The sequence below is a fragment of the Poecilia reticulata genome, chromosome 20 (assembly GCF_904066995.2).
Source record: "Poecilia reticulata chromosome 20, P_reticulata-male-v2, whole genome shotgun sequence".
NCBI classification, from domain to species: Eukaryota; Metazoa; Chordata; class Actinopteri; order Cyprinodontiformes; family Poeciliidae; genus Poecilia; species Poecilia reticulata.
Window position 1 is genome coordinate 5,810,694 of NC_088849.1, and position 26,672 is coordinate 5,837,365.

At 38.8% G+C, this 26,672-nt stretch overlaps 1 protein-coding gene across 2 annotated transcripts in view; it reads right to left on the reverse strand.

Annotated features, from left to right (window-relative positions):
• Positions 1-514: 514 nt before the first annotated feature.
• itgb1a (integrin, beta 1a) overlaps positions 515-26,672 on the reverse strand; it is a 31,487-nt gene continuing 5,329 nt past the window's right edge. The window contains exons 2-17 of one of the 2 annotated variants that reach the window (XM_008438263.3): positions 14,790-14,853; positions 14,400-14,485; positions 13,391-13,610; positions 13,129-13,299; positions 10,876-11,114; positions 10,459-10,614; positions 10,273-10,368; positions 9,397-9,486; positions 9,016-9,156; positions 7,342-7,544; positions 6,993-7,231; positions 5,871-6,093; positions 5,153-5,388; positions 4,897-5,063; positions 3,295-3,372; positions 515-1,575 (exon numbers count right to left, since the gene is read on the reverse strand). In XM_008438263.3, the coding sequence (XP_008436485.1) occupies positions 3,295-3,372; positions 4,897-5,063; positions 5,153-5,388; positions 5,871-6,093; positions 6,993-7,231; positions 7,342-7,544; positions 9,016-9,156; positions 9,397-9,486; positions 10,273-10,368; positions 10,459-10,614; positions 10,876-11,114; positions 13,129-13,299; positions 13,391-13,610; positions 14,400-14,485; positions 14,790-14,853 (2,409 nt within the window). In that variant the 3' untranslated portion in view covers positions 515-1,575. The remainder of the gene's footprint in view (positions 1,576-3,294; positions 3,373-4,896; positions 5,064-5,152; positions 5,389-5,870; positions 6,094-6,992; positions 7,232-7,341; positions 7,545-9,015; positions 9,157-9,396; positions 9,487-10,272; positions 10,369-10,458; positions 10,615-10,875; positions 11,115-13,128; positions 13,300-13,390; positions 13,611-14,399; positions 14,486-14,789; positions 14,854-26,672) is intronic. The other variant, XM_008438264.3, reaches the window with a different exon arrangement.

Here is a 26,672-nt window from a genome sequence, read left to right on the forward strand (position 1 = left end):
CAAAAGGAAAAAAAATTTGAGATTGAACTCAAGAAATTTTCTGGGAAAACGTTGAAATTTCAGTTTCAGAGGACAAAACGTTTCAACTTTCGAAAGTCTGACAATTTCCAAAAGTCGGAATATTTTTTGACTTTTTAGAAATTTTTTCTAGACACTTTCTGAGACTAATCTAAACATTTTAGAGCTTTTTCTCTCAAATTTTTGACTTTTCAAACTCAGAAATGTCCTTGTTTTTTCTAGTAAATTTCTGAAATTCTAATAAAAAGATTTCTGTGGAAATGTTTATTTTCTTATCTAGAATGGCCATAATAAGCCATCATAGTATGCTGCACATTGTTCAGACAATACAAATTAATATTAGACCATTACCAGTATAGAATGGTATAATAAGAATCGAATTAATTCAGAAAAATACATTTAAAAGTCTCCACTTTAATAAAGTGGACCTAATTTACAATGAAGAACTACGGTAATGGTGTTAAAGAGAACCACAAACTAGCCACATAGACAAAAATACCTTTTTTTTTTGGTATTTAATAAATATCTTGTGAACAGCACTGGGAAAAACATGGTAATAAAATAAAAAAAAGGCACTTTAAAAGCAATATTTTTGAAAGGCCCGTGTGTTGTAGTTTAGAGGCATCTGGGTGTGAGCACACTTTGAGGTGATTCAGGTGACATCTTCAGTCATTCAGTGTGAATAATAACAAAACTGGCACAGAAACAAACTGATAAGAAAACACGCGGGACCTGAGGATTAAAAAAAATGTCATAAAAAAAGAAATGTGATTACATCAGAGCTGTATATAACTGCAGACATTTTTTGATTGTTCAGCATTGCTGTGACGTCGTTTTTAACAAGTGGTATACAATCCCTTTGCGGTAGCACGCCATCTCAGCACTACAAATAAAATACTTCATATCCGTCTTGTGTTTTGACTTTTATATTAGGTCTGCACTCTGCAATAGTGCAAAAAAACCAAAAAAAAACAAACAACTGAAATCATTTGCAAATTCAAAACTACATGTACAACCACTTTATCCGCTCCTATTGTCCGATTTGTACTGAATTCTGCTCGACATTGTTCAGAATACCTTATTGCAATCGTTTTCCTAAATATACACAGACGCACGTGACACGAAGTGCAGCAACAGTGACGCGTTAAACAGGAGGCTTGACTGCTAAGAAGCACAAACTGGAGAAGTCTTTCTAAAGCCGTAGGCTCCGAATCGGACCGGTCCGTCAGCAGAAAACAAAACGCGACACTTGGAAGTATGTACAAAGACTGCATACTGTACATCAAAAATACGACACGTGGGGTATAAATTGTACGTGTTAGTAACAACAAACAGGACGCAGTGGCTGAGTGATACAATGCTACGACGAAGCAACAAAGACGAAACGCACAAATTTTCCGTCATTCGCTCCCGCCGGACGCCGGACCGGCTGGTGTATGACTGCAGCTGTTGCAGAGTTGGTGACAGAGTTCAGGAAGGACCCCGGGGCCATCATTTGCCCTCGTACTTCGGATTGACCACAGTTGTGACAGCACTTTTGTAGATTGGATTTTCACCCTGGAGAGCACACAAAAACAACAGAGTTCAAGTTCAAAACCCTCACAGGAAGTCAGCTGAACAAGTACAGCTCCTTAAAAAAGGTTGTTTTTTGGGGTGGGGGGGTTTGGAACGTTTTGTCATTTTATAACCACAAACTTCAAATCCCAATAACTTCAAGGTGTGTTATTGTATGAAGTAAACCAATACAAAGTAATAAATAGTTGAAAAGTGGAAGGAAAAGGCCATAAAAGTGATGTGTATGCATTCAACACTCTGATTGAATGCATAGTTCTGGTGAAAGCTCAACTCTTGCCCCAGACTCAAGTCTTCTCTGGTCAGTCTGAAATAGTTGCCCACCCAGTTAACTACCTGGGTCAACTCTGAACATTTTCACTCTCCCTGCTGGATAAAAGCCTTTCCCACAATTCCCCCAGCATGGGCCACAAAGCGATATTTTGGTCTCATCCGATTATGGTAGACTTAATTCTTTCCTTCTAGGAAGGTTTTATTGTTGTAACTCTAATATAAATGTCAGCTTTATGGACATATTTCTAGGGTTGCACCAATTGCTGTTTTTTTTTTTAGCTGATCATCGATCTTTAAAAAGCCTGACCTGCCGATTCAGATGCTCATTTTTTGACTGAAAAATCGCTAAATAAAGCGACCAAATTGCTAACTTGGCCACACTGGGGTGACTACTGTTAACCTGTTGTGCGGGTCAGTCGCCCTCTCACGGCGGAGCAAAAGCGGGCAGTGGCTGATTTTCAGACCCTTACCCAGGTAGATAAAATTCATGGAGAAGATCGGTTTCTCATGTGAGTATCGGCCAATCATCGATCTATCGGGTGGATTTATGGGTCCACTCCTACATATTAAAATTTTTGGAGGATGGATTGACAAAGTTGGGATATAATTTAATACCTTAACTCTGCAAAACTTCTGATAACTTTCTTGATAAACTGTCTAGTAAATTCCCTGATCTTCCCAGAACAGCTGATTCTGTGATTAAGTCGGTGAACTCAATACCAATTAAGTACTTTTTAAGGCAACTGGCTGTATGGAATTTTATTGTGAGGCATCGAGGTAAACTACCCAGTACTTTTCAAAACTTTATTTGCCAAGAAATTTGGAGATTGTGTTTTCCTTACTTTCCACGTTCTTTTTGTGCTCTACTTAGTCTTGGTCTAAAAGAGAAAAATCTCTTGAGGAAATATTAAAGTTTGTGGTTTTAATGTGGAAAAAAATGCAAAAAACTTCAAGAGGCACAGATACTTTTGCAAATGCGCTGTAGTTTTAGTTTAAAAAATAAAAATTAAAAATGAACACACAAATTAGTCGCTGAATGTCAGTAGAGATCATCCCTTAATGAACACGTCTTGTATGCAGGTCACACTTTAAGAACATGCCAGACAGCCACTAAGCCTCTTAAACACAATTATTCAAACACTTACCACATAATGCTTCAGTTAGATGTTTTTCATACCACCCAATATTTCCAAAGGTGAGTATTTTTTGCTGCATTGTTTTGTCACAGCACACTCATGCAGTCTTTTACAAACTGTAAATCCGAACAGGGATTTTACCCCTACTTTTGTAGCGGCTATGTTGTTAAAAAAGAAAAGAAAGAAATACAGAAAAAAAATAGAATGAAGATAAGGAACTAAAGGTAGAGGACACACAGAAAAAAAAAAACAGCCCATGCAGGAAGAACAAGAGGAGAGGAAAAGAAATACGAACTCAAAGGACAGCGCCTTTACGTCCATAGTTCGGGTTCTGGAACTGATTGATTGGACTCTTGTAAATTGGGTTTTCTTGCTACAGGTGGAGAATGAGGACAGAGGAGAGTTCACGAGGAACATCAGAACAGTAGAGAGGAATAAATAAGAAGCATACAGGGAGAAGAACAGGGTCAGGTGAGAGCAGAGGACGGAGGACAACGCAGCGCTCCACCTACGTCTGTCTGAGAGAGAGATGATTTTAACATTCAGTTTAACTTAAGAGTTACATGCAGAAAAAAACAACTAATCTGATGACATACTCAAATGACAAAGTTTTCTTGCCACTCATATAACTCCTACAGAATAACTGATCTGCTCTTGATGAATCCACCAGGCCAGTAGCAAGAACGGTAGAATACTGTGATCTACTGACTGGAAGATCCTGACCTCCACCGTTCTCTGTATGCTAACGCTACATCGCCGTCCTTTGACATCTGCCAACTTCACCTTTAGATGGTGACTATATTGCAGGGTGAATACCTTTGTAAAAACATAAAATAAAATTAAAATTGTAATAATAAATAAAATGTCTGTTTCCTGGAATAATTTGCATTGAAATGAATTGTGAGAACTGGATAACTGGGAAGAAAACAAAATTAATTTGTTAGTTTTTTCATTTGTTCAAGCTTTCCTTAAATCCCTTAAATCCTTAGCACAATCAAACAATGATTATGCTGTAAATTCTTTGTAGGTGTCAGAGGTGGGATTTCATCTTGCTGCTATTTTGTTTCTAGATGCATCCTAACTGCATTTAGAATACATTTCAGACAGTCAGGTTGTGGGAATGAATACATTTGTAATTTGTCAAGAGAGGACATAATCAGCTGCTTTTGCTACATTATTTTCCTTGTTTTTCTAAAGGGGGAACTTAAATACAAGTATTGTCACTTAAATAAAATTAAAACCACACTTTTTGCCAAAAGAGTGTTTTTCTTCTTTTTTTTTTGCCTAAATCATCTTTCAGCAAAAAACAGAAGAGGTGGTGATTTTTTTGGACAAAATCACTTTTTGTATAAAATGACATAGGCCATTATTTTAGGAAGGTGACGATACAATATCAAATTTGTCATGTTAATCTGAATTCAAATCAATTGTGATACAACCCTGCCACTAGGTGGCAGAGTATGACTTCATATGGTCCTGAGTAAATTCCTGCTTTGCCTCCTGTTGATCTTGGCTGCCATTGTGACATGAGGGAGGAAGCGGGGCGGGAAGAAGGCTTGGCCCCTCCCTGGAAAATTTTTTGCTATGCACAGAGCACATAGCATTCCCAAAAAAGTCCACACTGACTCCCAACATTTTTCCTTCTTCGGTCGAGCCCTGTTCAAAAGCAACAAATTCAATCCGTCTTCACAGCTGCCAGAGCGCTCAGAGCAGGAGCGAGGGCGCTGTAATGATATAAACATGGCAGTAAATCCCATCTGCTGCTAAGAACAACTGATTACCTTCCCTGTGAAGGAACAGAGCAACACAGAGGGCCGAGCTGCACCTGTTTTCCACATCTGACTAGCCTCTGCTAAAACACTGGCCAAAAACGTTGGCGGGATTTCCAGACACCCACCGTATCCCACTTGGCGTTCATCTTCTCCTTCTCGAACTTGGCGAACTCCCTCCTGTCGTGGATAATCATCAGGAGCTTCCAGATGAGCAGCAGCGCCAAGCCAATCAGGACGATGCCGGCGACCACGCCCGCGACGATCGGGATGAGGTCCGGGCCCTTGGGGCAGTCTGGAACGGGGCAGCAGAGTTAGGATCGCCAAACATGTCCGGCTAGGACAACCTCTGTAATCGCTACGGGGGCTGGGGTCTGTGCTCACCCGGCTTATCCAACACGTAGACCACCTTCTCTGAGCTGTTGGTGACGGTGTACACGTAGTAGATCCAGCAGTCGTTGGCGTCCTTCTCCTTGCAGTGCGTGAGGGGGTAGGATTTGTCGGTGGGCTGGGGAAACTTGTCTTTGGTGTCCACTTTACGCATGGTGAAGTAATTGCATTCCTCCTCACACACATCTTTCTTCACCCCGGTGTGAAACATCCGGCACTCCACGCAATCTCTGAAGAAAACCGTATTAATAATAGTAAAAACATGTTAAAAACTGATTGTTACAGAGTCTTTCTGGGAAGGGAAGGCAAACTGCTAAGATTAAAATCTCCTTTGATGACAACCTTTATTGTGGCTTTGCAAACAAGGTGTAGCTAAATCATATCTGCCGTTATAGCTAATGTTTCCGTTCCCCTCACTGTCCTCCGCAGAGCCCCCTCTACTCTACATTCTAAATTCCTTCTCTATGTATTTCAACTCAGCAAATTCCTTTGTAAAAGCTTTGTGCTTTAAAGTACAGATGCGCCCGTCCAATATTAATATCTGTATTGGTCCTGATATTGAAAAGAACAGTGGACTGGTGCATCCCTACTTTTAAGACGAAATTCTGCCAGACCAAAAACAGAATTCAGTGTTCTTCACTTTGTGGATGGATTCAGTTGTGAACATAGAAACTTAAAGGAGGTTTTTATTCCACACAAAGTCATTCCTTACTTGTGTTCAGCACAGGCTGAAGGACAGGTGGGACACGTTTCGCACTTTGGGCCCTGGAATTTGGGATCGTCGCACTTGCAGATGCCGCATTCGCAGCGTCCCCTGCCGTTGCAGATCTGCTTGTTGCTGGCCAAACACGTGCTCTCGTCCAGGGAACAGTCGCAGGCAGTTCCGTTCCACATGGGGTCACAGATGCACTTCCTGCACTCGCAGCGCCCGTGTCCTGAACAGCAGAGAGAAAGGAGGGGAGAACGACGGAGCTCGTCTCAGCATGATGTATTATGGTCATATTTCTTACAGCACAATTAACGTCTGAGGTTCACGAATTAGAATTTTTAATTCCATTTCCAGTTCATGATAGTTTCAGACATTTTTCACTTCTCTTTAAGAACCTGAATTTGAAGAGAACGGAACTCGAAAGGTTTTTTTTTTCTAAACTTCCTGCAATGAGCCGTTATTATTTAACTATATTTAGGATCAGAGGCAAAGTCCTACAGAGACTTCATAAAGGAAGCTGCTGTAAAACTAGATTTTAGAATTTTAAATGAAAGACATTTTAAACCAGAGTTGTCCAAAGCAGTAATGTGTGATATGGACTTAAAGTTTTGTTACAATATTTTGTGGTATTACTGTGATAACGATAAAAGTTACACCAACAAAACAGAAAACACCCAACCTGAATAAGTTGTGTATATGAGATTCTTTAATTGTTTTCTTCAAGAAAATATTATTTGTTTATTTTATTTCAGAGCAGGTAAAACTAAAGCCAAAAAGTCATTCTTTTTATAACTTGGGGAAACTAATTGTGGCCATTAAGTATTTCCATAATCGATTTTGGTTCATGTGGACAGAGTTTAGACATGTAAGTTGTAACCTAAAATATCATATAATGTTATACTAATATTACTAACATCTAATGCTGAATACTGGGATGGTGAGTCAACGTCTGCATCAAACTATTAGAAAAGAACAAAACTAATATTTTTGGTCATCTTTCGGTTCTTTTTCTGGTTAACTTTCAGTCAAGTTTCCAGGTTTCATGTGTTGCGCTCACTCACACGAAAATAACTTGGCGTGACTCTTAAGATCACGAACGGCATCCTCTCCCCTCCACAGACTCACCTCCACAGAGCTTGTTTCCAGAGCGGTCGCAGTTGAAGTTGTCGCACTCGCAGAACTGCCCACTGTACCTCTCCTCCGGGTTCTCCCTGGCCTTGCACTCGCAGGTGCCGCACACGCATTCCCCGTTGTTGCTGCAGATGTCCGTGCCGTTGTCCTTGCGGCAGGTCCGGTCCATGTCCTCCGTGGACACTTCGTTGCTGCTGCACTCGCACTCCCTGCCCACGCGGCCCTCTTTGCACCTGAAGCAGAGGGTTAAGGGTCGCCAAGCGAATGGGGTTTCTTTAGATAACCGGAAGGGCAGTAATGACAAAACAAAACAAAAAAAAAGAGGTGTTGGAGGGATTCGTACCTGCAGGCTCCACACTCGTAGGTCCCGTTCCCGCTGCTGCAGACCTGGCTGTTGTTGACGGCTTCGCTGTGGCAGTCGCACTCGCAGATGAAGTGGAGGATAATCTCCACCTCCTCTGTGAATCCCAGGGGCTTTATCTTGATAATTTCAGGACTGGTATTGTTTGGACAACCTTTAGAGGTGATGCTGATGTTAAAGTGGACCTGAGGGAACACAGGAGAAACGCTTATTCACTGATGTCAGACAAGCTGCTGGTGCCACTAGAAATCTTAACTGACGTGCTTGGGAAATCTTAATTAATCTTTTTCTTGAAAGGGCTGCAGTTTAATGCCTAAAAACAGCCTTTAAAAAGCTGAAAAACCTTTATTTAACCAGCCAAGTTGAATAAATTCTCATTTTCAACAACTTGTTCAGAAAACATTAATGCGTCATACAACAGAAAATAGATTTAAAAAATAAATAAATATCATAAAACAAATGTTGTAAATGCTTTGAAAAGGATAAAAAGGTATGAGATTGAAAAAAAATTCTAAAATAAAACCACTATAAGCAAACGACAGTATAATGAAGTATCTCGAATAAGATCAAGAAGAAAATAAACTAATCCAACCAGAAAATGTTTCAGAAAATGTTCAATAGGATTTTTAGTCCTGTGTAGCATTTTCTGCTTTACGCTGCTCTAAAGATAAAATGGAAAATTGTTAGTGGTGGGCAGAAGTTCTTAGGCCGAATTTTTATTTTTTGCTTGAGAAGTCGCAAACTATAGCATATTAACAATACACAGAATAAATATTTAGACAGTAAAAACAATGGCGCTTTCCTTCCAAAAACTTTGATATATAAAACAATAGCCATTCCTATGTTGAGCATAATTTGTATTCCAATCTTCATTGTTTGTCAGGCCTATAATTAATTTGCCTCCTTAGCAACTTCCTTTGCTTTTGCTTTATTGTTATACAAAAATGCAGGGTTTCCCTCAGTGTATTATAAGCCTTTGTTTTTAGACAAATAAAAAAAAATAAAAGCCGCTTAATTTTTTTTTAATATCCTGGACTGCAAGCTTCTCTGTTGCGCTGAGCGTTTCACTGGCGGAGCAGAATTATTCCTAAAAGATGGGTTTATAGTTTATGCTTTTAATAGGTCACAAAGCCAAAGCACGCACCAATCGCACTGCTGGCGCCTTTGCATGTTGCCTCACGCACTGCTGCTGCTTGATGTCTGAAGTTTACCTTATACTTACTTTACATCATACAGTTTTAGAGAGGAGTGTTACCAGAACCATTTCTTCCAAGGATGCCTTCTTGATGGCACTTTATTGAACATAGCTCACATCCAAATCTAGCAATATTACAAGTTGCTTACACCCCAAACTCTTCCACTGCATATTAACACACTTTCTCACAATGTTTAAATTTATTTTTTTTTAAAAACAAAAAAAGCGGTTGTTTTTTAAGCTTGCTTCTGATGAGATTTCAGCTTCATTTTGATTTTCATTGTTTTTTTGAAGCCCTTATTTTCTTATTGCTTGCACTGATTGCTATCAATCTATTACTGCAGCATGCATGTTCAACATTGTAGAATGAATCTTTTTCTAATCAAATGACAATGCCTCCCTTGTCCAATGAAAGACTATATGATATCTGTAACATAAAAACATCATCTTCCACATCCCACCTCATCTCCAATGGAGATATTGGAGCACTTCCTTCCATTTTCGCCCTTATTGATTACTCCGTTCTTACAGCGAGACGTGTACTCGATTGTTACATTGTTGGAAACTTTGGTGTTCTCCAGAATCACTTCGGAGGAAAGAGCCTGGCAAAAAACAACAACACAAAAGATAAGACAACATAGCTTATTCACTGGAATGCCATCTGGAAGCCCGGTTCAGACAGCAGAGAATAAACAAAGCATTAGCTGCAGATTAAGAAGGAATGCTGGCACAACTTAACTCGGAATGCTGCACAAGGTTCCCGTCGCTCGTTTGAGCAAATGATAATGTGATCAGTTCGACTGGATTTGAGTTGTACTTAAAATCCTGAAGAATGTACTTACATTGTAAGCATCTATGATGAGGTTGATGACGTTGCTCGAGTTGGCAGACAGAGTGCCTACTGCAGACTTTGGTATCAGATTTTTCAGTTCCTGCAGAGTTAAAGAGGAAATACCAAGAACAACATTTAACAAAAAACTCTTGTGCTCTTGTCCTTAAAACCAACCAAGGCTGAAATGATTAACATGATTCATTGATGATTGAAATAACTGTCAACCAATTTAGTAATCAATTAATTGTTAACTGGAGTATAGAGGACCAAAAAAAAGGCCAATTGCTGAAAGAACAAAACAGTCAGAGCAGTAATTAAACCAAAACTGTACAAATATGTACATATTCTACCAAAAACTCTTCAAATGGCATTTTTAGCTTCACCTGGTTTGAGTTCTGTAAGAAAAAGCTCCTCAATAAAGCATCTATTGTTACCCATCATAAATGGGTAACAAAAGTGTTTATAAAAATAGGCCATTTATAAAACCAAAAAAAAAAATCAACAGATTAGTAGACAGTACTTTAGTACTTTAGCTGCAGATGTATCTTCAGCTACAAATGTTCAAGAATACACTAATTGAATGCTATGTCATTGCATTTTTGGAAAACAATTTTTATTTTCTTATTCGAAAAAGTAACTATAGTATTGTATAAAAAAGCACAAGTGGTTAAATAAAAAATCTGTGGAATTTGTCAATTTTCTTTATCCAATTAATCGTCAGAATAATCAACAGAGCAATCGATTGCAAAAATCTCTAGGTATTTTTGCAGATGAATGTACTGAAACTGTGCATTGTTGCCAACTTATGGCAGAAGTTTGAGGCTAAAATTTCATTATGATTACAACATAAGCTTAAGAGGAGAAAAAAAGGCTAATGTGTGCTAACCTGGTAAACGGGCTGGAACTCTTCTGTGACGGCAAAAATAGTCTGAATGTTGTTGTCACTCAGCTTCTGAACCAGGTGAGCGATTGAGGGGTAGTCCTGAAAAGACAAAAGAGAGAGTAGGTTACCTTCACGTCACAGGAAGCCTTCGATACTGCCAGAACAGCCAAAACAGCAGACATTCCCTACATAGTAGTGGCTCATGGTGTAGATGTTGTTCTCTAGGTGGCATTTCCCGTCGTTGGGCAGCACAATGCCACCCAGCTTGCCGTCGCCAGCAAAGTGGAATCCGGCGTCAGTGGAAAACACCAGTAGGCGGGTTACGTTCCTCCAGCCGATCTGTTCCTGTAGAAAAAATGAACAGAAATACCAATCTGCAATCACCTCAAATCTCTGGAAACAGAGTTGTAAACGAGCAGCTTAAAAAGAAACATATGAGGGCTTGAGTCGCATCCAAAAATTGAAGACTCATAAAATATCTCCACCCATTTAAACGTTACTAGATACATCTGGTGAGGTGAAGCTGCTAGAAAGCGGTACAAACGGTGGGAAAATTACCCTCACAACCTGAACCTCATGTTGATGTCAGCGATGTCAGTGGCTTACCCCACACACGGCCACTTGCATGATGGCGTCGAAGCCGCCCTCGGGGGAGTCCAGGTTCCCCGAGATCTGCTGCTCCCCCACCAGTCTGTTGAAAGTGGCGCCATTGTTGGTCAGCGGCAGCACGTTCTTGTAGCTGAACGGGCTGGTGCAGTTCTGGTCGCCTGTGCATGGATTCAGCAGCTTGGCTGGAGTGGTGCTGATGTAAGGCATGACTGTCTTCTCCACAAAGGAGCCAAAACCTATGAAGAAAAAATAAATAAATCAGAGTTAAACTACAAGTAAAACACATGTATCTGTGTTTTGGTGAAATTATAATGCTCTAAAACTGCATCCAGACGGTGAGCCTATTTCTATTCATTTGTGAATATTTTGCATCAGTGAGCTGCGTTTCCATTACAAATGCGCATAAAACTTATAATACTGCGATAAACAACACTATTGTTTATTGCAATAAATTCCTGTCAGTATTCCGGTAATATCGGGAAATAAAATAATTTTTTAAAATGACATTGCGGTGTTTCCATTAAATATGATTGAAAACCACTCATGAATAAACTTATTCATGAAATATGCTGCGCCATCCTCCTCCAACTACTTCCTGTCATCATCATCTTTGTGGTTTGTGCCACTGGCAACATGTTTTAAATCTGTGTCTGTGCTCTCTTTACACACTCTCTGCTGCTGCATCTCTATATGCTGCTCTAAAATGCTGGGTCTGTGCATAATTTAAAGTAACACTGGACAGTGAACTCCATTTGAAAAGTCTCACTATACATTTAAGTATATGTTTGTTGCTGTGTTTGGTTCCCACTGTTCTGTCTGCGTTCCTTGTCTTAAAGTAAAAAAAAAAAAAAAAACTGACTTTGGATTTTCTTTTGACACTATCTCTTTCAATCCGGTGACCTTTGAACAGATAAAAATGGAAAGGCAAAGAAATTTAATGAATTTCTTTGCCTTAATTTAATAAAAACCAGTTGTTTTTTGCAAAATGGCATGTTCCCATTAAGTGAATTTAGTTTTGAAATGTCAACTTAAGCAATTATATGGTCAATGGAAAGGCAGCCGGTGTGAACTCTTTGAAGTATCAGCAAGGTGTTAATAAAAGCTGTAAATGGGTAATCATCTTTATTCTTAAAAATAAACTGTAGACAGGTACAGATAGGTACAATAAGCAATTAAATCAATTAATCGCAAGATAAATTCAAATGAGTTTGATAATTTCCGTTCAAATGATTGTTTTTCTCTTTCTACCAAAGACTGTATGACAAACAGCTTCAGTCTGGCGATTGGGTCTCAATTAGCCTCTGTTTCAGGTGCAAATTTGCTTAGAGAGATTTAAGTGTACATTTTATTTGTTGTTTTGGTTGTTTTATTTATTTACTTTAAAGATTCAAAATGTCATTGAGGTCCAGTATTAATGTTCGTTAGAAATGAAAGTTTACTGGTCTTTGAGAGGATGTACTTGCATTACTATGTCTTAACCATTATATTTCTTGACTATAGTCTCAAAATGACAATATTATCGTTTATTGCAATAAATTCCTGGACAATTTACTGACCTGTTTGTTGTGACAGGTCTAACTGTAGCCACTTGTAATTCAAGTGTGCTATGATTTTGTACGCATTTAAAATTATTTGTGGGGATTTTGGTGAAAAATCCCCACAACCTTTTAGCAGACTATTTTTTCCTGCCTAATACAAGGAGTTCTATTCTTGAAAATGTCTCTGACTCTGTTTTACATGACTATAAATAAATATTTCTAGCCTCTCCCCAAAATAAGTGCATAATGTCTTAGCTACATGAGGTCAAACTGTGTCAGTATGGAGAAATGCTTGTTGAACCAATTTCAAAAGCAGAATCTGGCTATTGTATAGATTTAGAACAAGAGCCATTCATAAACTTAAGTTTGCTGAGGAATAAATGGGTTAAATCCCCCCGTTTATTACCACTTAAAATGAATTTTATACAAACTTGTCAGTAGTTGAGTCAATAATGAAATAAAATGTGAAAACAGATATGAAAAACAGACTGTTGACAGAATTTCTGTAGTCTGTTTCAGATCAGATTGTAAAGCTTTCTAATGAGAGGGCAGAGAAGCTAAATGCTAAAATGATGAAGGTGATACAAAAAGAAAAGTCATACTTTGTAAAGCTCTGAGGTAGACAAGCAGTAAAATGTCCAAGCACAATCCATTCCCCGTTTCATAAACTATAAACAACAATAAGAGACTTGAACTAATGAGATTTCTTGACCTATCTTGAAGTCGGATGTGATCTTCGACATCTCATTCATCAGACTGGTCCCCAGGTTCTTTACGTTCTCCAGATCGTCCTTCATGGAGAAGGACAGGTCCATCAAGTAGTACAGGTCAATGGGGTAATCTTCTGCACGCTTAAACTTCAACTCAAAGGACTGCGGCTCACCTTTATATAGTTATAATGGACAAGAATTGTTAAAATTACAAAGTGACTGATATACAGAGCTGGACCAGATGTGAAGTCGATGTTGACGCACCAGATCGGAGGGTGAGGCTGACTTTTTGGGGTTGAACCTGGGTGATGTCCTCTGGTTTCAGTTCCCCTGTGGTTTTGCTGCGATCGGTCACCGGCTTGTTCTTGAGAATCTTCCGTTTCCCCAGCGGGTTCTCGATCAATGTTTCATTGCAGCCCCGTTTTATCAGAGACTGCAGCTCGTCACACCGGCTCGACACGGTCTCGCCCTGTTTCAGGAAGTCCTGAAAAGAGGCAGCACAGAGATCATTTATGACGGGATTAACATTTTGAGGTGCTTCAGTGAGGGTCCGTTGGACGGATCGACAATAAATGGAGAAATTAATAAACAGCTTGTTCATGTAGAAAAATGTATTCCTGTTCTTCTGAACCGATTGAAATTGCTCAGATCAATTTTAGTCTGCTTAAGGTTTTGCAAAATTAGGTTTTGAATATTTTTTTGATATCTTTTTATTTAAGACAAAGCCAGGCAGCTAAGATAATCTAAATCTGATCATTTAAGTTATGAACAAACCCTATTTTTGTTTAAATATTAACTGATGGAATTTGATACAATTGGAATTGTTTTAAATGAATTTTCTATTTTTTTAGACTGCTTTTCCTTTTGTCACAGCTACATAATTAAACCAGATTCTCTAAGTAAATTGGTTTCTGAATCAAACCATGACACTAAAAACCAGAATCAAATTGTAAGTCATTGAATAGCATCACATTACTTAATCATCCTTTTATTTACAATCTCACTGTTTTAATAGTTTCCTTTTAATTTTTTATTATTATTCATTTAGTTTTTTGAAATTTACTGTCCCATTTGATTTGCTTAAAATGCAAAACAATAAGCCATGCCTGTGTTGTTTCCAATCAGAAACGGGTATGAAGAATTTTGACAAAGTTGGAAGGCACATAAAAAAGACACTTATGTAAAGGAGAGCATTCTATAGAACAGAAACACGTGATTTCACCCCTGTGCATTACTCTGCAGGGAGTGTAGCTGACATCTCTGAGTTACACACCGGGTCTGTACACCAGCCACATTTGGCTCCAGCCTGGATGCACTCTCCGCAGTGTTTGGCATTTTTGTTGATGCACTCGTTCCCCTCTAGATGGAAAACAAGGAGAGTGGAGTGGAGTGGTCAGAGTCAGAGGGAGCAGCGCTACAGAGCAGCCCTGCGACAGAAACTTCATACATTTACGCATCAGTAGGTGTGAAACACTGACTGAAGGCTCAGAATATTCCATCTGATTCCAGGACGCTACAGCACAACAGCTTCTTCTACGAGTTCATTAAACTAAAGTAGCAAATGCTTCTGTTATCATGGCCATTCACTAAACAACACAATGACATCATGTGAAAAAGAAAGTTTTAGCTTCATATTAGAAAAAAATTATAAAATCAACTTTACCTTTCTGAGAGTTACAGCAGTAAAAGAGTCCTATAAATGCAATGAAGATCAGCTTCAGATCCATCTGAAAACACACAAGACAACACATTAGGGCTGAAACGATTAATCGTGATGAATCGATTTTTGAAACAATTGTCAAGTAATCAATTATTTGACAATTATTTCATCAAAAATAATTGTCAAATATTTTGAGTAAATAAAAATATTGAGAATGTGCCAATTTTTAAATCTGATTAATCGATTAATCGTCAGAATAATCAATTACTAAAATATGCACTAATTGCAGCCCTAAAAGACATGATCACAAGAAAAAGCACCTTTAGAGGTGACCGTGTTTTAGTTCCAGTTGATAAGACTATCTGCTTGAAGGTCTTAATGTTTGCATGCGCAACACCACCGAGCCGAACGAAGCCGACCGCAGCAGTGCAGACGGATCTGCTCGAGGTAACGGGCTGCAACTGTAAATGGCCTGCCTGTAATTGGAGGTCGTAAATTATCCAGAGACAGTTGCTTGGCTTCTCTCTAGCGGTCACAGAGGAACACACGGCTAATTAAATTCAGACCACTTTCGCACACAAACATGTATCCACGCAAAGAGCAGGCCGCCACTCCTCCCCAGATTTCCCCCATTACTGTAAATAGCATCGTCTCCTTGGAGTCCCACCCCTCCGCTGTCATGTTTATTGATCCCGCAGGCTTTTTGGTCGGAACCGTATCGACGCACCTTGGTCTAATCCTAATGCAGAGCTCAGGGCTAATGGATGCAGTGACTGCAGGTCCTTCCCCTGCAAGGAAAGGTTGATTTGAGACATGTACAGCCTTGCTCAGTGTCTCAAAGCACATTTAATCTTTTATTTCTTCTGTTTATTGTCTATAACCTACTAATAGTCTTCTCTTCAGCAAGAACATTTTGGTATATTGCTAATAAATACTACACAGAATGATTATTGGTTGACCAGGAGTTCGAGTTTGTCAAGAGTCATCTGTCCTGTGATCAGAACCAAAGACAATGGAAATAGAAACTCTTTGGAAATAAATATATAATCAAATTAACTCACACTTGAGATCTGAGATCATTTTTATCAAATGATACATCAACTTTCCTTGTTTAAAATAACTGTTTAAGTAGACGGGCACAAAAGGGCTTGTTTACAGGTGCAAACCAAAGCAGGAAGGCGCTCTCTTACAATGTTATCTCTGAGGTATTTGAAGACTGAAACTGTACTTGAATCACTTCCAGCTGTCCGAAAGAAGCCCTAAAATTTTAACAGTTTATGTTTTGGAGATGATTACCGTTTCCTAAACTTCACCACAGATGATTGTGGTGTTTGGAAGGTGCAAGAATAGCTTATTTGTTTCCTGGAACAAAAGGTGGATGTGGTGAAACTTTCAGGCCTATATAGGCCAGCAAAGTAGAGCGTAGATGTGAATTGAAAGGACAATGATGGATGGTTTTCAGCATTCCAGCATACATTTCTATTCAACCGTTCCAGGTCTATAATTTGTCATGCCACCTTTCACTGCAAATACAACTGCAAGTCTTTAGCTGTACTTCCTTAGTAGTTTTTCACATCTAGACTTAAATCTTTATCAAATTATGTTTGCAAAAACAACTCAGTATCAGTCAAATTGGATTTAGGGGAACAGCTTTCCAGCCTTGCCACAGATTTCCAATTGGATTTTGATCTAGATGTCGATGGCGGCCATCCTAGTTTATGAATCTTCTTTAAGCTTAATCATTCTGTCGCAGTTTTGGCTGTATGTTTAGGGTTGTGGTTCTGCTTAACCTCTGCCGCAGGCTGATGTCGTTCTCTGCCTGTTTCACAATGGGGATGTTGTGTTTCGGTTTTTTGCCACACGCAGCATTTTGCTCGTCAGTCAAAGTCCTGATTTGGTCTTATGCTGTTGCATGACTTTTTCGGGGTCTTTCAGCAGTATTCTTGCGTACAAGTGATGCGCTATTGACTAGCGCCATCAAATTATCCCACATGAACTGTGACTCATAGCAGATTTCCTCGCACGGTATCTGCAGGTTTCAGCAAATCAAATTTAAGACCTTTAAATTTGAATGAAATTTAAAACCGAATAAAACTATCAATACAATATTGGGGAATTCTGCTGTACTACAATCAAGAATATCAAAAACTGACACATCCGGAGTCTGTCTGTTACTCTTTGTCAACGGCTTTGTGTTTCTCGCATTGCATCTCTTTTCAGGCTTAAACCCTGTAGTGCCAAACTAATTTTTTTTTTTTTTGTGCAGAATGCCTACACCTACACTAGTATGAGTTGGCAACAGAAGGGACATCATCCATCCAGCTGCCAATTTTTTCTGATTGTTTCTCTACTCATGCCCTTTAACAAATTTCTGAGTCTCACAGAACAACTGCACCGAAGCTTAAGGTCATCAGGTAACAAATTATGTCGCTTTGGTGATGCTACAACTACAGTAGCCGTGTTAATGTAATGAAAGCTGCACAACAGAAACAAAGAGAATAGGAAATATTATGACCTCGGGACACATCAGTGGTGTAAGTTTAGCTTTTATTACTCAGGATAGCAGGAGCTTAAAAAAAAATACCGCAGCTAAATAATAGCTGGAATGTGAGGCCAATATTGAGCTTGAGCGATAATCAGAAACTCATGGAGATTTATTCCACAGAGAAGCTCCTGTATTCGACACTGGATATCAAAGCATGAGGTTCAAATTAAATCCGGAAAGATAGAGATAGGAGGACAGAAGCTTTTTTGTGTTGATTTCTTTTAACTACCAGTTTCTGCTGGTCTTTTATAGGGGCTGGATTATAAAATTACATTGCCTTACACTGTTGGGAAAAGAGGTTCTGACAGTAAGTGTGAGTGGTGTTGACCAGTGCATTCCTGAATGCCTATGTGACTGTGTGTGTGTGTGTGTGTGTGTGTTCATTTAAATAGACACAGAAGAGCAGACAGCCTGTCTGCAGCCCCCCAGATTAGATCAGATGGCTTAAATCTCCAGTGCTGTGCCTGGGACTTTTGTATTAGCCTGTGTATTTCCATTTAACGTTAAAAAGAATAATAAGAAAGAAAATACATAACCAATGACTGACAATGTGACACCACTATAAAAATACAGATTTTATATAACTTGAGAACCTTCTGTTAAAACAGAGACGTAGAGAGAAAGGTTTACACACAGAGTGTGGTCCACATTAAGGAGAATAAACTACTATTTCCAGAGAGACCTCACTTCAAAATGATCAATTTCACACAGCATTCCGACAACTACAAAAACATTCAACTATTTTCTTTTCACTGTAGCTCCGGTTCTGTTTTCACTTCAGGTTTGGCATTCTGAAGGATCCATTCAGATGCAAACTAGGCCTATAAAACTCAAGCTGGGAGTCAAGTATCTTCAGGCTCACGGCATTTAGAGGAATGCTGGTTAAAAATATAAAACGTGGAGCTGGAGTCAGAGAGCTAAAGAACAGGAAAAGAGCACAATGATGCACTGTTTCTAAAGGTCATTTTCAAGTGTTACATTTGACTTACTTACAGTTAAATTTTCTTTCAACATTGGTTTTAAAAAGTTTGATGTGAATTAGGCAAATATATATAACAGTATGACAAATTAACCAGCACATCTACTCAATAAGAGTCTATGTGATAAACTCTAAACTCCACAAAAGCACCACAAAAGGTCCAACTTAGCAAATATAAAATAAATATGGACAAAATTATTGTGAATGAATAAACAATATGAGTGGGTTATTTTGGCAATGACAACAATTATTGTAATTTTTGTGTTTTTATCAAAGCAATTAGATCTTTCCTACATGTAGTGATTTAAATATACAACTCTTCTCTGTGACTACAAAGAATCACTTATACTAACAGTGTTTCTTGTGCTTTTGTCATCTTAAAATAGGATTAAAAAAGGTTTTTGTTTGTTTTAATTTAACACAACTGATTCTATGTCTGAATCCATTTGGATCACCTTATCAAATTTCTGTTTCATATCTGTTTTTTTTTTTGGATGTGTATTCAGATTATTGTCTACAACAGCAGAATTTCTCCCTGGAATTAATAAAGTATTCTGACTCTGATTTTAGTTTATCATATCAAGAGAGTCTCATACCAAGCAACGTGAAGATGCTAGATCAAAATAAATAATAAAGAAAACTATTTATATTGACCGACAATAAACAGCGTTTCTGCCAGTGTAGTATAAGCTTGGAGGGCCACCAGGCTTAACTTGCCTCCAAATTTTGTAACTTTTAAGATTCTTCAACATAAAAACGGAATGAGCCACTGGTGGACTGCACTAGTGCCTCTACCTGGAATTAGCAGGTTTTCCAGGGGAAATCCTAAGTAAACCATTAAATTTACATAACTCTAAATAGGAACATAAACAAAAACACTTATAATACTCAAGTGTATTAATTTCTTGTACACAGAACAGTTGTGTAAACTTGATTATCACTCTTATGTTGCTTAATCTGTCCAAATCTAAATAATAATACAGTCTGAAGCTCCCAAAAAATAATATATATATAGCCCACCCTAGAGTTTCTGACTGGTTCATGTTGATGAAACCACAAAATGGAGTGAGTTAGTAGGCATCTTTAGCCTCGCCGTCTTTTTTTCCAGTAGATTCCCACGAAGGAAGAGCAGTCTTCTCTGAGGCTACCCAGATTCCCAACCCTCCCACTTGGTCTCACAGACTAATGTCAGTGACCCCGTGGAAAACAACAATTTCCAAACCAAGCTAAAAAAACAAACAAAACAACAACAAAAAAACGCTTCAGTACAGACAAGGTTTGGGGCTATAAACTTAAAAAATACTGGTAAAGAGATAAAGAAAAAACAAGCAGCCCCAATTTTTATAATATGTTGGAAAAAAAAAAAAAAGCTCCCCTGCTCATCCAAAACACCCGCAGCTGAATGTCAATGTGACTAAATGAAAAAAACCTACACAGTTTAGAAACCGAACACATCATTTTGAAAGAGCATCCGATTGCCAAGAATACCGCACACTCTTCCATCATCCAGTAATACTCAGATTTATGAGTGTTGAAATCTACAAACAACTTAAATATTCATGAACCAAAAGATTTAACAAAAAACAAATGTGTGGAAGTGAGAGGGAGGGGTCCAGCAGACCAACCAGAAAACTCCAATGTAGAAGAAACCTGGGAGAACCAGACGACATAGAAGTTACAGACAGCTCCTTTAGTAGAGCGAGGGCAGCTCAGCACTGGCTGTTAAAAGTTTATTTAGCTGTCCTTGTCATTCTTCCACCGAGATAGCAACACATACACACGCACACGCACGCACGCACGCACGCACGCACACACACACACACACACACACACACACGCACGCACGCACACACACACACACACACACACACACACACACACACACACACACACACACACACACACACACACACACACACACACACACCTGAGCTGTGACTAAAGGCAGCTCAGCTTTTTATGGACTTCACACGGATCTGTCACTCGGCAGGAGAGGCTGGAACATGGCAGATAATTGTGGTGCGTGTCTAACAGGGGCCGAAATTCTAAGGCATTCCTGAGATGTTGAACACTGCTTGACCGTGATAGTGACCCGTCATGCTGGTTCTGTACATCCACTATGAATACCGGTTGAATTTGTGTTTTTTTTGGTTGTTTTTTTTTTGCTCCTGTGCCTGAATAAGGCTGATAGATGGCTGAATTATTAATATATCTGTAGTTGTTTACATTTGTCTTGCCATGATTTTTAACGACTTATGACGTGAACAAGCTTATTTGTGATTGATTTTAATTTAATTTCTTATTTAATGGAAACACATTAAATAAGACCCCATGGAAAATGTAATTTCCAAACCGAGCTAAAAAAAACAAAAAAAAAATCATGCTTCTGTGCAACAGAAGAAAATAGGCAAAGATTTGTGTACAATCATAATGGAAACACAGTGACTATGTGTTTTAAAAAAGAAGACAAACAAAAAACAGAAATACAAGAATATCTTTGAAAAAAGTGCTAAATGGTGGATTAGTTGATTGCAATGTTGCTTTGCAGCCAATTCTGTTGCAATTAATTAATTAATCTCATGATAAATTAAAATAAGCTCAATAATTTACATTCTCATGATTCATATTTTTTGAAGATTGAGAAAGAAAACTTCCAACACTTTACTTACAGATCCAGCTGTTATATTAATATATCTCTTAAACCAGCAGATAACCAACTCAAACATCCTCAGGAGACAGAGCTGAACTGAATCACACACAAGAACACGACGGGACCGACTCCCTTCTAACTTAAACCATACTGCCAAATTCTCAGAAGAGCTGACCTCAGTCGCACTACAATGATTAATGACTAGTAGCATCAGGAAGTAAGCAGTTAAAGCATATAGCAGTGTTAAAGAACTGGTCATGGCTGGGAGGGGGCAGTGAGGGAGCTGGTGCTTCCCTTACTGAGAATGGGTGCGAAAGGACAGAATGGAGGAGAAGGAAAACAGGAAAGGGCGGCGCACAGCTTAGTAGGAGAAATGGTAGCCTTGACGCCTGAGAAAATACTTTTTTTGCCTAAGCTATTGCTTTCCATGGTGGTGAACAAGTTCATTTTAATTTAAAGTTATGAGGAAAAAGGAACCTAAAGAGGCCCGTCAGTCTACAGTAACATGATTAATACACTGTCAGTGTTCTGTGGTTTCAATTAAAGACGTTTTAGGGATCTGTTCAGCTATTCCACTGCTCTCCTCCTACCCTCTTGTATTGGCCACACAGTTCACGCTCCGCCTGCGACCCCGTTCCTCCACTTACAAGTGGAGCCAAACCAGTGGCCCCTATCCCTCCGCGTAACTTCAGCAGTGGCCAATGAGCAACATGCTTAAACTCTGAGATGTACAAGTGCAGGAGTGTTAAAGAAGAATACCAAACAGAGCTCATCTGTGTCCAGCTCCGCCTCCACAACCCCCGGTCTGGCTTCCCACCATGATCCGATCCAGAAGACCTTCTCTTACCACACAATAGGAATGAATCAGGCTGCCCCCAGGGACTATGACACAGACTTTGACACTCCAAACACCCACACTCACTGCCCTCTCATCTCTGAAAGAATCTGTGTGAGAAGCAGCCCTAAAGAGACGTGCTGATGGCTTAACTCAGTTGGTTCATTGTAGCATTTAGGAATAATCTGAGGATTACAGTTTGATATAAAACAGAAGAAACTCTTTCACTGTACTGAAGAAAAAGTGGAGTTAAAACTGGCGAGTGACGGCAAGTTGGTATCATTAGATTCAGATCTTTTAAAAGGAATAAATATCCTCAGTGAGCGATAACGACCAGTAGAAACCTGGTAATTACCTGTTTGTTAATGCTCAGTGAGCTGAAGCAGGAACACAAAGCATGAAGGGTATACAGGTCTGTACACCAACAGGCTAATCATATCCTTGATATTTCAGGAGATTACCCCAAGAAGCCCCAACAATGAGGCTTGATCTTTGTGGCATATTTGTTTACAACTTTATAAATTCAACAAGTCAATTGATTATGTGTTTCTTTCCATTAATGTGTTCCAGATACCACTTGGAGCTGGGGCTACATTCACACAGCAGGTCAAATGTGACCCCAATCCGATGTTGAGGCCCATGCTCCAAGTATCTGACTTTTTTTTTATTACTGTAGAAACTTCCCAGTTCATTAAGACCTGCTGTGTGAACATAGCATAAATCACAAGAGTTGCAATTTCTATCTCGACAGGTTTAACTGATTTCTACAGGTTTCAGCAACTTAAGTTTAAGTCTTTCTAAAGAATTTTTTGAACATGTTAAAATATATAAAGTGCCTTTGTCAAACTTTGCAATATATTTTGTAATCTTATTGAAATAATTACCACAAACATCAATGTGAAACTTCAATATTTTACAATTTAGTTTGCTAATCACATAAAATCCCAATAAAACACAACCAGGTTTGTGGTTGAATGAGTTTGATATTCTTTACTAGGAAACATTTGAGGTTGATTTGCATTTGTGTCTAAAAAAAAATATAGAACAGAATACTTCAGTTTGATTCAGGGGAACAGGAGAAATGAGAAAATGTAGTGAGAAAAGAGAGGCAACACCCCCACATGTGCTGATCTCAAATCTAGAAACCAAATGAAATTGCGAAACTGTCATTTCAGCTTTTGTTTTAACAATATTCTAAGAGAAACACAGGCATAAAAATATCTTCTGGCTATTGCTGTAACGGTGACATGTAAAATTTAAACTGCATGCCCAGTTTTTTCTTGGCTAGCATACATTAGCATGGCAGCTCTCTGTGAATCCATATGAGGAGAAATACAGGACAACATACTAGCACTGTCTTCCAGAATTGTCCCAGTAGATAATTCTGGAAGTGTTTGGAAAAAGTAATGTGCATGTAGAAATATGGTTTGAACCACAAAGTTCTTTGTTAGAAACATCTGCTGAGATTTTCATAAACATAAGTTATACAACTAAATTAAGTTGGTATGCGGAAAATGCAGATAATTCACTTTAGTTAGGAGGAAAAAAAATATTTTGATGCATTTTTCAAACTATCTGTAATGTTTCCTCAGAGGCCCACTGTTTGACATTTTTGGAAGTAATATGAGCAAATTCAGTAGTGTAAAACAGAATCTGCTGCCAGTCCTGAAAACCAATCTGTTCTGTTTTTTCCTTCCTGTAGTCCCAGATATTGTCTCCAATCCCACCAACATTCCTCAAGTGTTCAGCAAGGGCTAAAGATACACCTCTGGAGGGGATGTGGCTTTGGAAAGACTGTAGCATTTCCAGACAGAAAAGCTACAACATTTAACCAGAAGTGATATCATTTTCTGCCCCTCAAAATGCAGCTACATTGTACAGTGTTCACCTCTAATCAGACCCTACTCCTACAGAACATTTAAGGAGAAACAATGAAGGCAAAAACCACAACCTTTGGAGTGAAGCCAACTAGCTATTACTGTTCACATCTCTATTTCTGGGCTGGTTATTTCTGACTCCCCATGTGGCTGCTCTTGTCTCTCAGCAATATTGACTTAAACTGTTTTCCCACATGAGCAAATACTTTCTTGGCATCTTCCTGAGGCCAAAAACTAAACTAAAGCTTGTACTGGGAAACATCCAGCCCGGCAGCTCGTGATCCGTTGGAACAGGAAGCGGCCTATGAAACATTTCTTCAACTGCTGTCACACCGGTTCATATCTTTCCACATATGTTGTATCTGAAAATGTGTTCTATGTGGTTCTAAGCCTGAAGGAATGGAGTGTAGTAAGAACATTAAGTCGCGTTAAGTCTAATAAGTTTGTGTAGGCTTATGGAGTGACCCCGTTTTGTACCCTTTATCTTGATTATTAAGATAAACGGTAAAGTGATGATGAGTCTGGACAGATTAAGTTACCTTTGAGTCATTGTTTCCATACTTTGTGTGAATCACCTGACTGACTGAGGATGAGGGTTCAAAGCCCAAAACATTGGGCCAACGTATAAGTCAATATTAGGGTTGTTTGCTAATAATGGTATCGGAAATCAGCCCCATATCAGCCAAAAAATGAGTATCGGAATATATTGGCCCACATCTAAAATCTCTGATCTAAGCACTTTGCTCCAAAGTTTTGTTGCAGCATTTAATCTACTTCAGCATTTCTTGCATCCAATGCCTAGCCCCATTATTATTAACCTTATTTTTTTATAATAAAATGATTTAATTTTTCTCATACCTATTGCTGTTGACTATTCTTCTGTTTGAGTAATATCACTTGATCAAGTCTTTTCTAACATTCCACACTACAAAATAAGTAATAAATGTAGGATTTGAGCCAATATCATTGTATCAGGTAAATATCGGTATCGGCCAATAGTCTAAGCTGCGATGTTGGTATCGCATCAGATGTGAAATCTGAAGTTGCATCGGGACACTTCTAGTCAGTCACCTATTCATAGATTTTTCTGTAGAACGTAATTATTCAAGGACATTTTGTGTATTCATGGATCTTTTCCTAGACAGGGTTTCCCCAAATGTATCATAAGCTTGGCGGGCCACCAGGTTTTATTTGCCCTTTTCTAAGCATTGTTTGTTTATTTATAGATGACACATTTAACTGGGTGCAAGAGTGCGTACACCAATTGTGCCATCTTGCACCTGCCCATTGGCCTCGTATGGTATTATTTCTAAATATTGATGCCTGATCGTGCATGTAAATTTTTTTTTAACTTTTAACATTTTTTAATACAAAAAGACGGTGGGCCACTGGTGGACTGAACTTGCATCTGCACCATCAGGCTTATAGGTTTTCTGCGGGAAACCCTGATAGACATCTGAAATAAAATGAATATTGGGAAGTTGAAAAACCTCAGCACAATGCTGCTTGACACATTATTGGCAGAATTCATTTTCCATTTATTTTCTTTGGCGTTGACTACTAGCTTCCAGCCACATTAGCTGGAGAAGGAAAAAAGAATGCTTGAGGATCAGATGAACACAAAATGATTCTTTAAGTTTTTTTTTCTAAACATATCTTCATATGCCTTGGAATTGTAAGGCAGACACACAAAAGTGTTATTAGATTCTATAGACAAAGAATCTTAGCAGATGCACCTCATGAATGCTTCGTGTCTCTCTTTCTTTTAACCACATGACTCCTTTCATCTGGAGTCTGGAATGTTGTTGGGTATTAAATGGATTATAGCATAAGCAGTTTATTATGTGGCTACCACCCCTAAGCACATTGTATATTGCCTTGTTGCTGAAAATGTGCTATATAAATAGAATTACCTTTATCTTTACCTAATGGTTCCTGTAAACTCTACTTGGGAGGTTAAATATCTCATTGTTCTGAGAAGAAATCTTCAGCACTGAAACCCACACTGTCACATTTATGTGTGAACACAGGATGATAAAACCACAAGGACCTGTTTTCTTCTCGTTCTGGTTATAAACCAAGGATGAAGATGCTGCATTGGAGATTCCATGTGAGATACCAACTAAACCAATTTTTTTTAGGCACATGTATTGTGGTTACCTAAAAGTAGGTGAAGTAGAACATCTTAGGTTTTTTTATTCATCTGTTTCAATATTAATGCTGATCCAATAAAAGAAAGTGCACAGTAGTCCTCCACAAATTCCCCACGTATGCTGAGGCTGCTTTTCCTCTACTCAAAACACAGGAAACTCAACTTGAGCACACAGGAAGCTTGCATCTAAATGCCCAGGAATGAGCCAACTCCCACTCAAAAATGACACAGTGGCCGTTCAAACATGTGAAAGAGAGATGAATAGAGGCCAAACTAAACCGCCTCGCTGCAAAGAGCATCAAATGTTTATTTCAAATGTTAAATGACCCTAAACGTGTCATCACCGACGTCTAAGCATGGAAACTGTTTCATACAGAGCTGGAGAGCAGCAAACAACTGACGCAGATGTTCTTTCTCTGAATCGGTTGACAAAGATCAGCTCAACAACTCTGTACTCAGAAATATTTACATATATGGCAGCAGCTGACCACAGCGCAAATATTTCCAGCAGTGAGTGTGATGTGATTAATGAAAAGCTGTTAGACAGAACAAGTTTGAAGTGTGTGCGTTAGCTGCTCCAGAACTGCTAGATAGACTTTTCAAAGTTGAGTCTTAATCTAGTTTAAGCCAAGCAAAAAGGCCATCTGTGGGCTGCTCCACCGTAACTGGAGCAATAATGACACTCAGATGTCTTTCATTAGGGCCCAGACTTAACACTTTAACTCAGGGCTGCTATTTCCGTCGCTGCAGGAGAGGAAAAGCGGCGCAGAGTTTAGCAGTAAGCACGCCGCAGTTACGCATATTTCCTCAAGGGAGCAGTGAAGGAAAACATGTCATGGGAGATTATC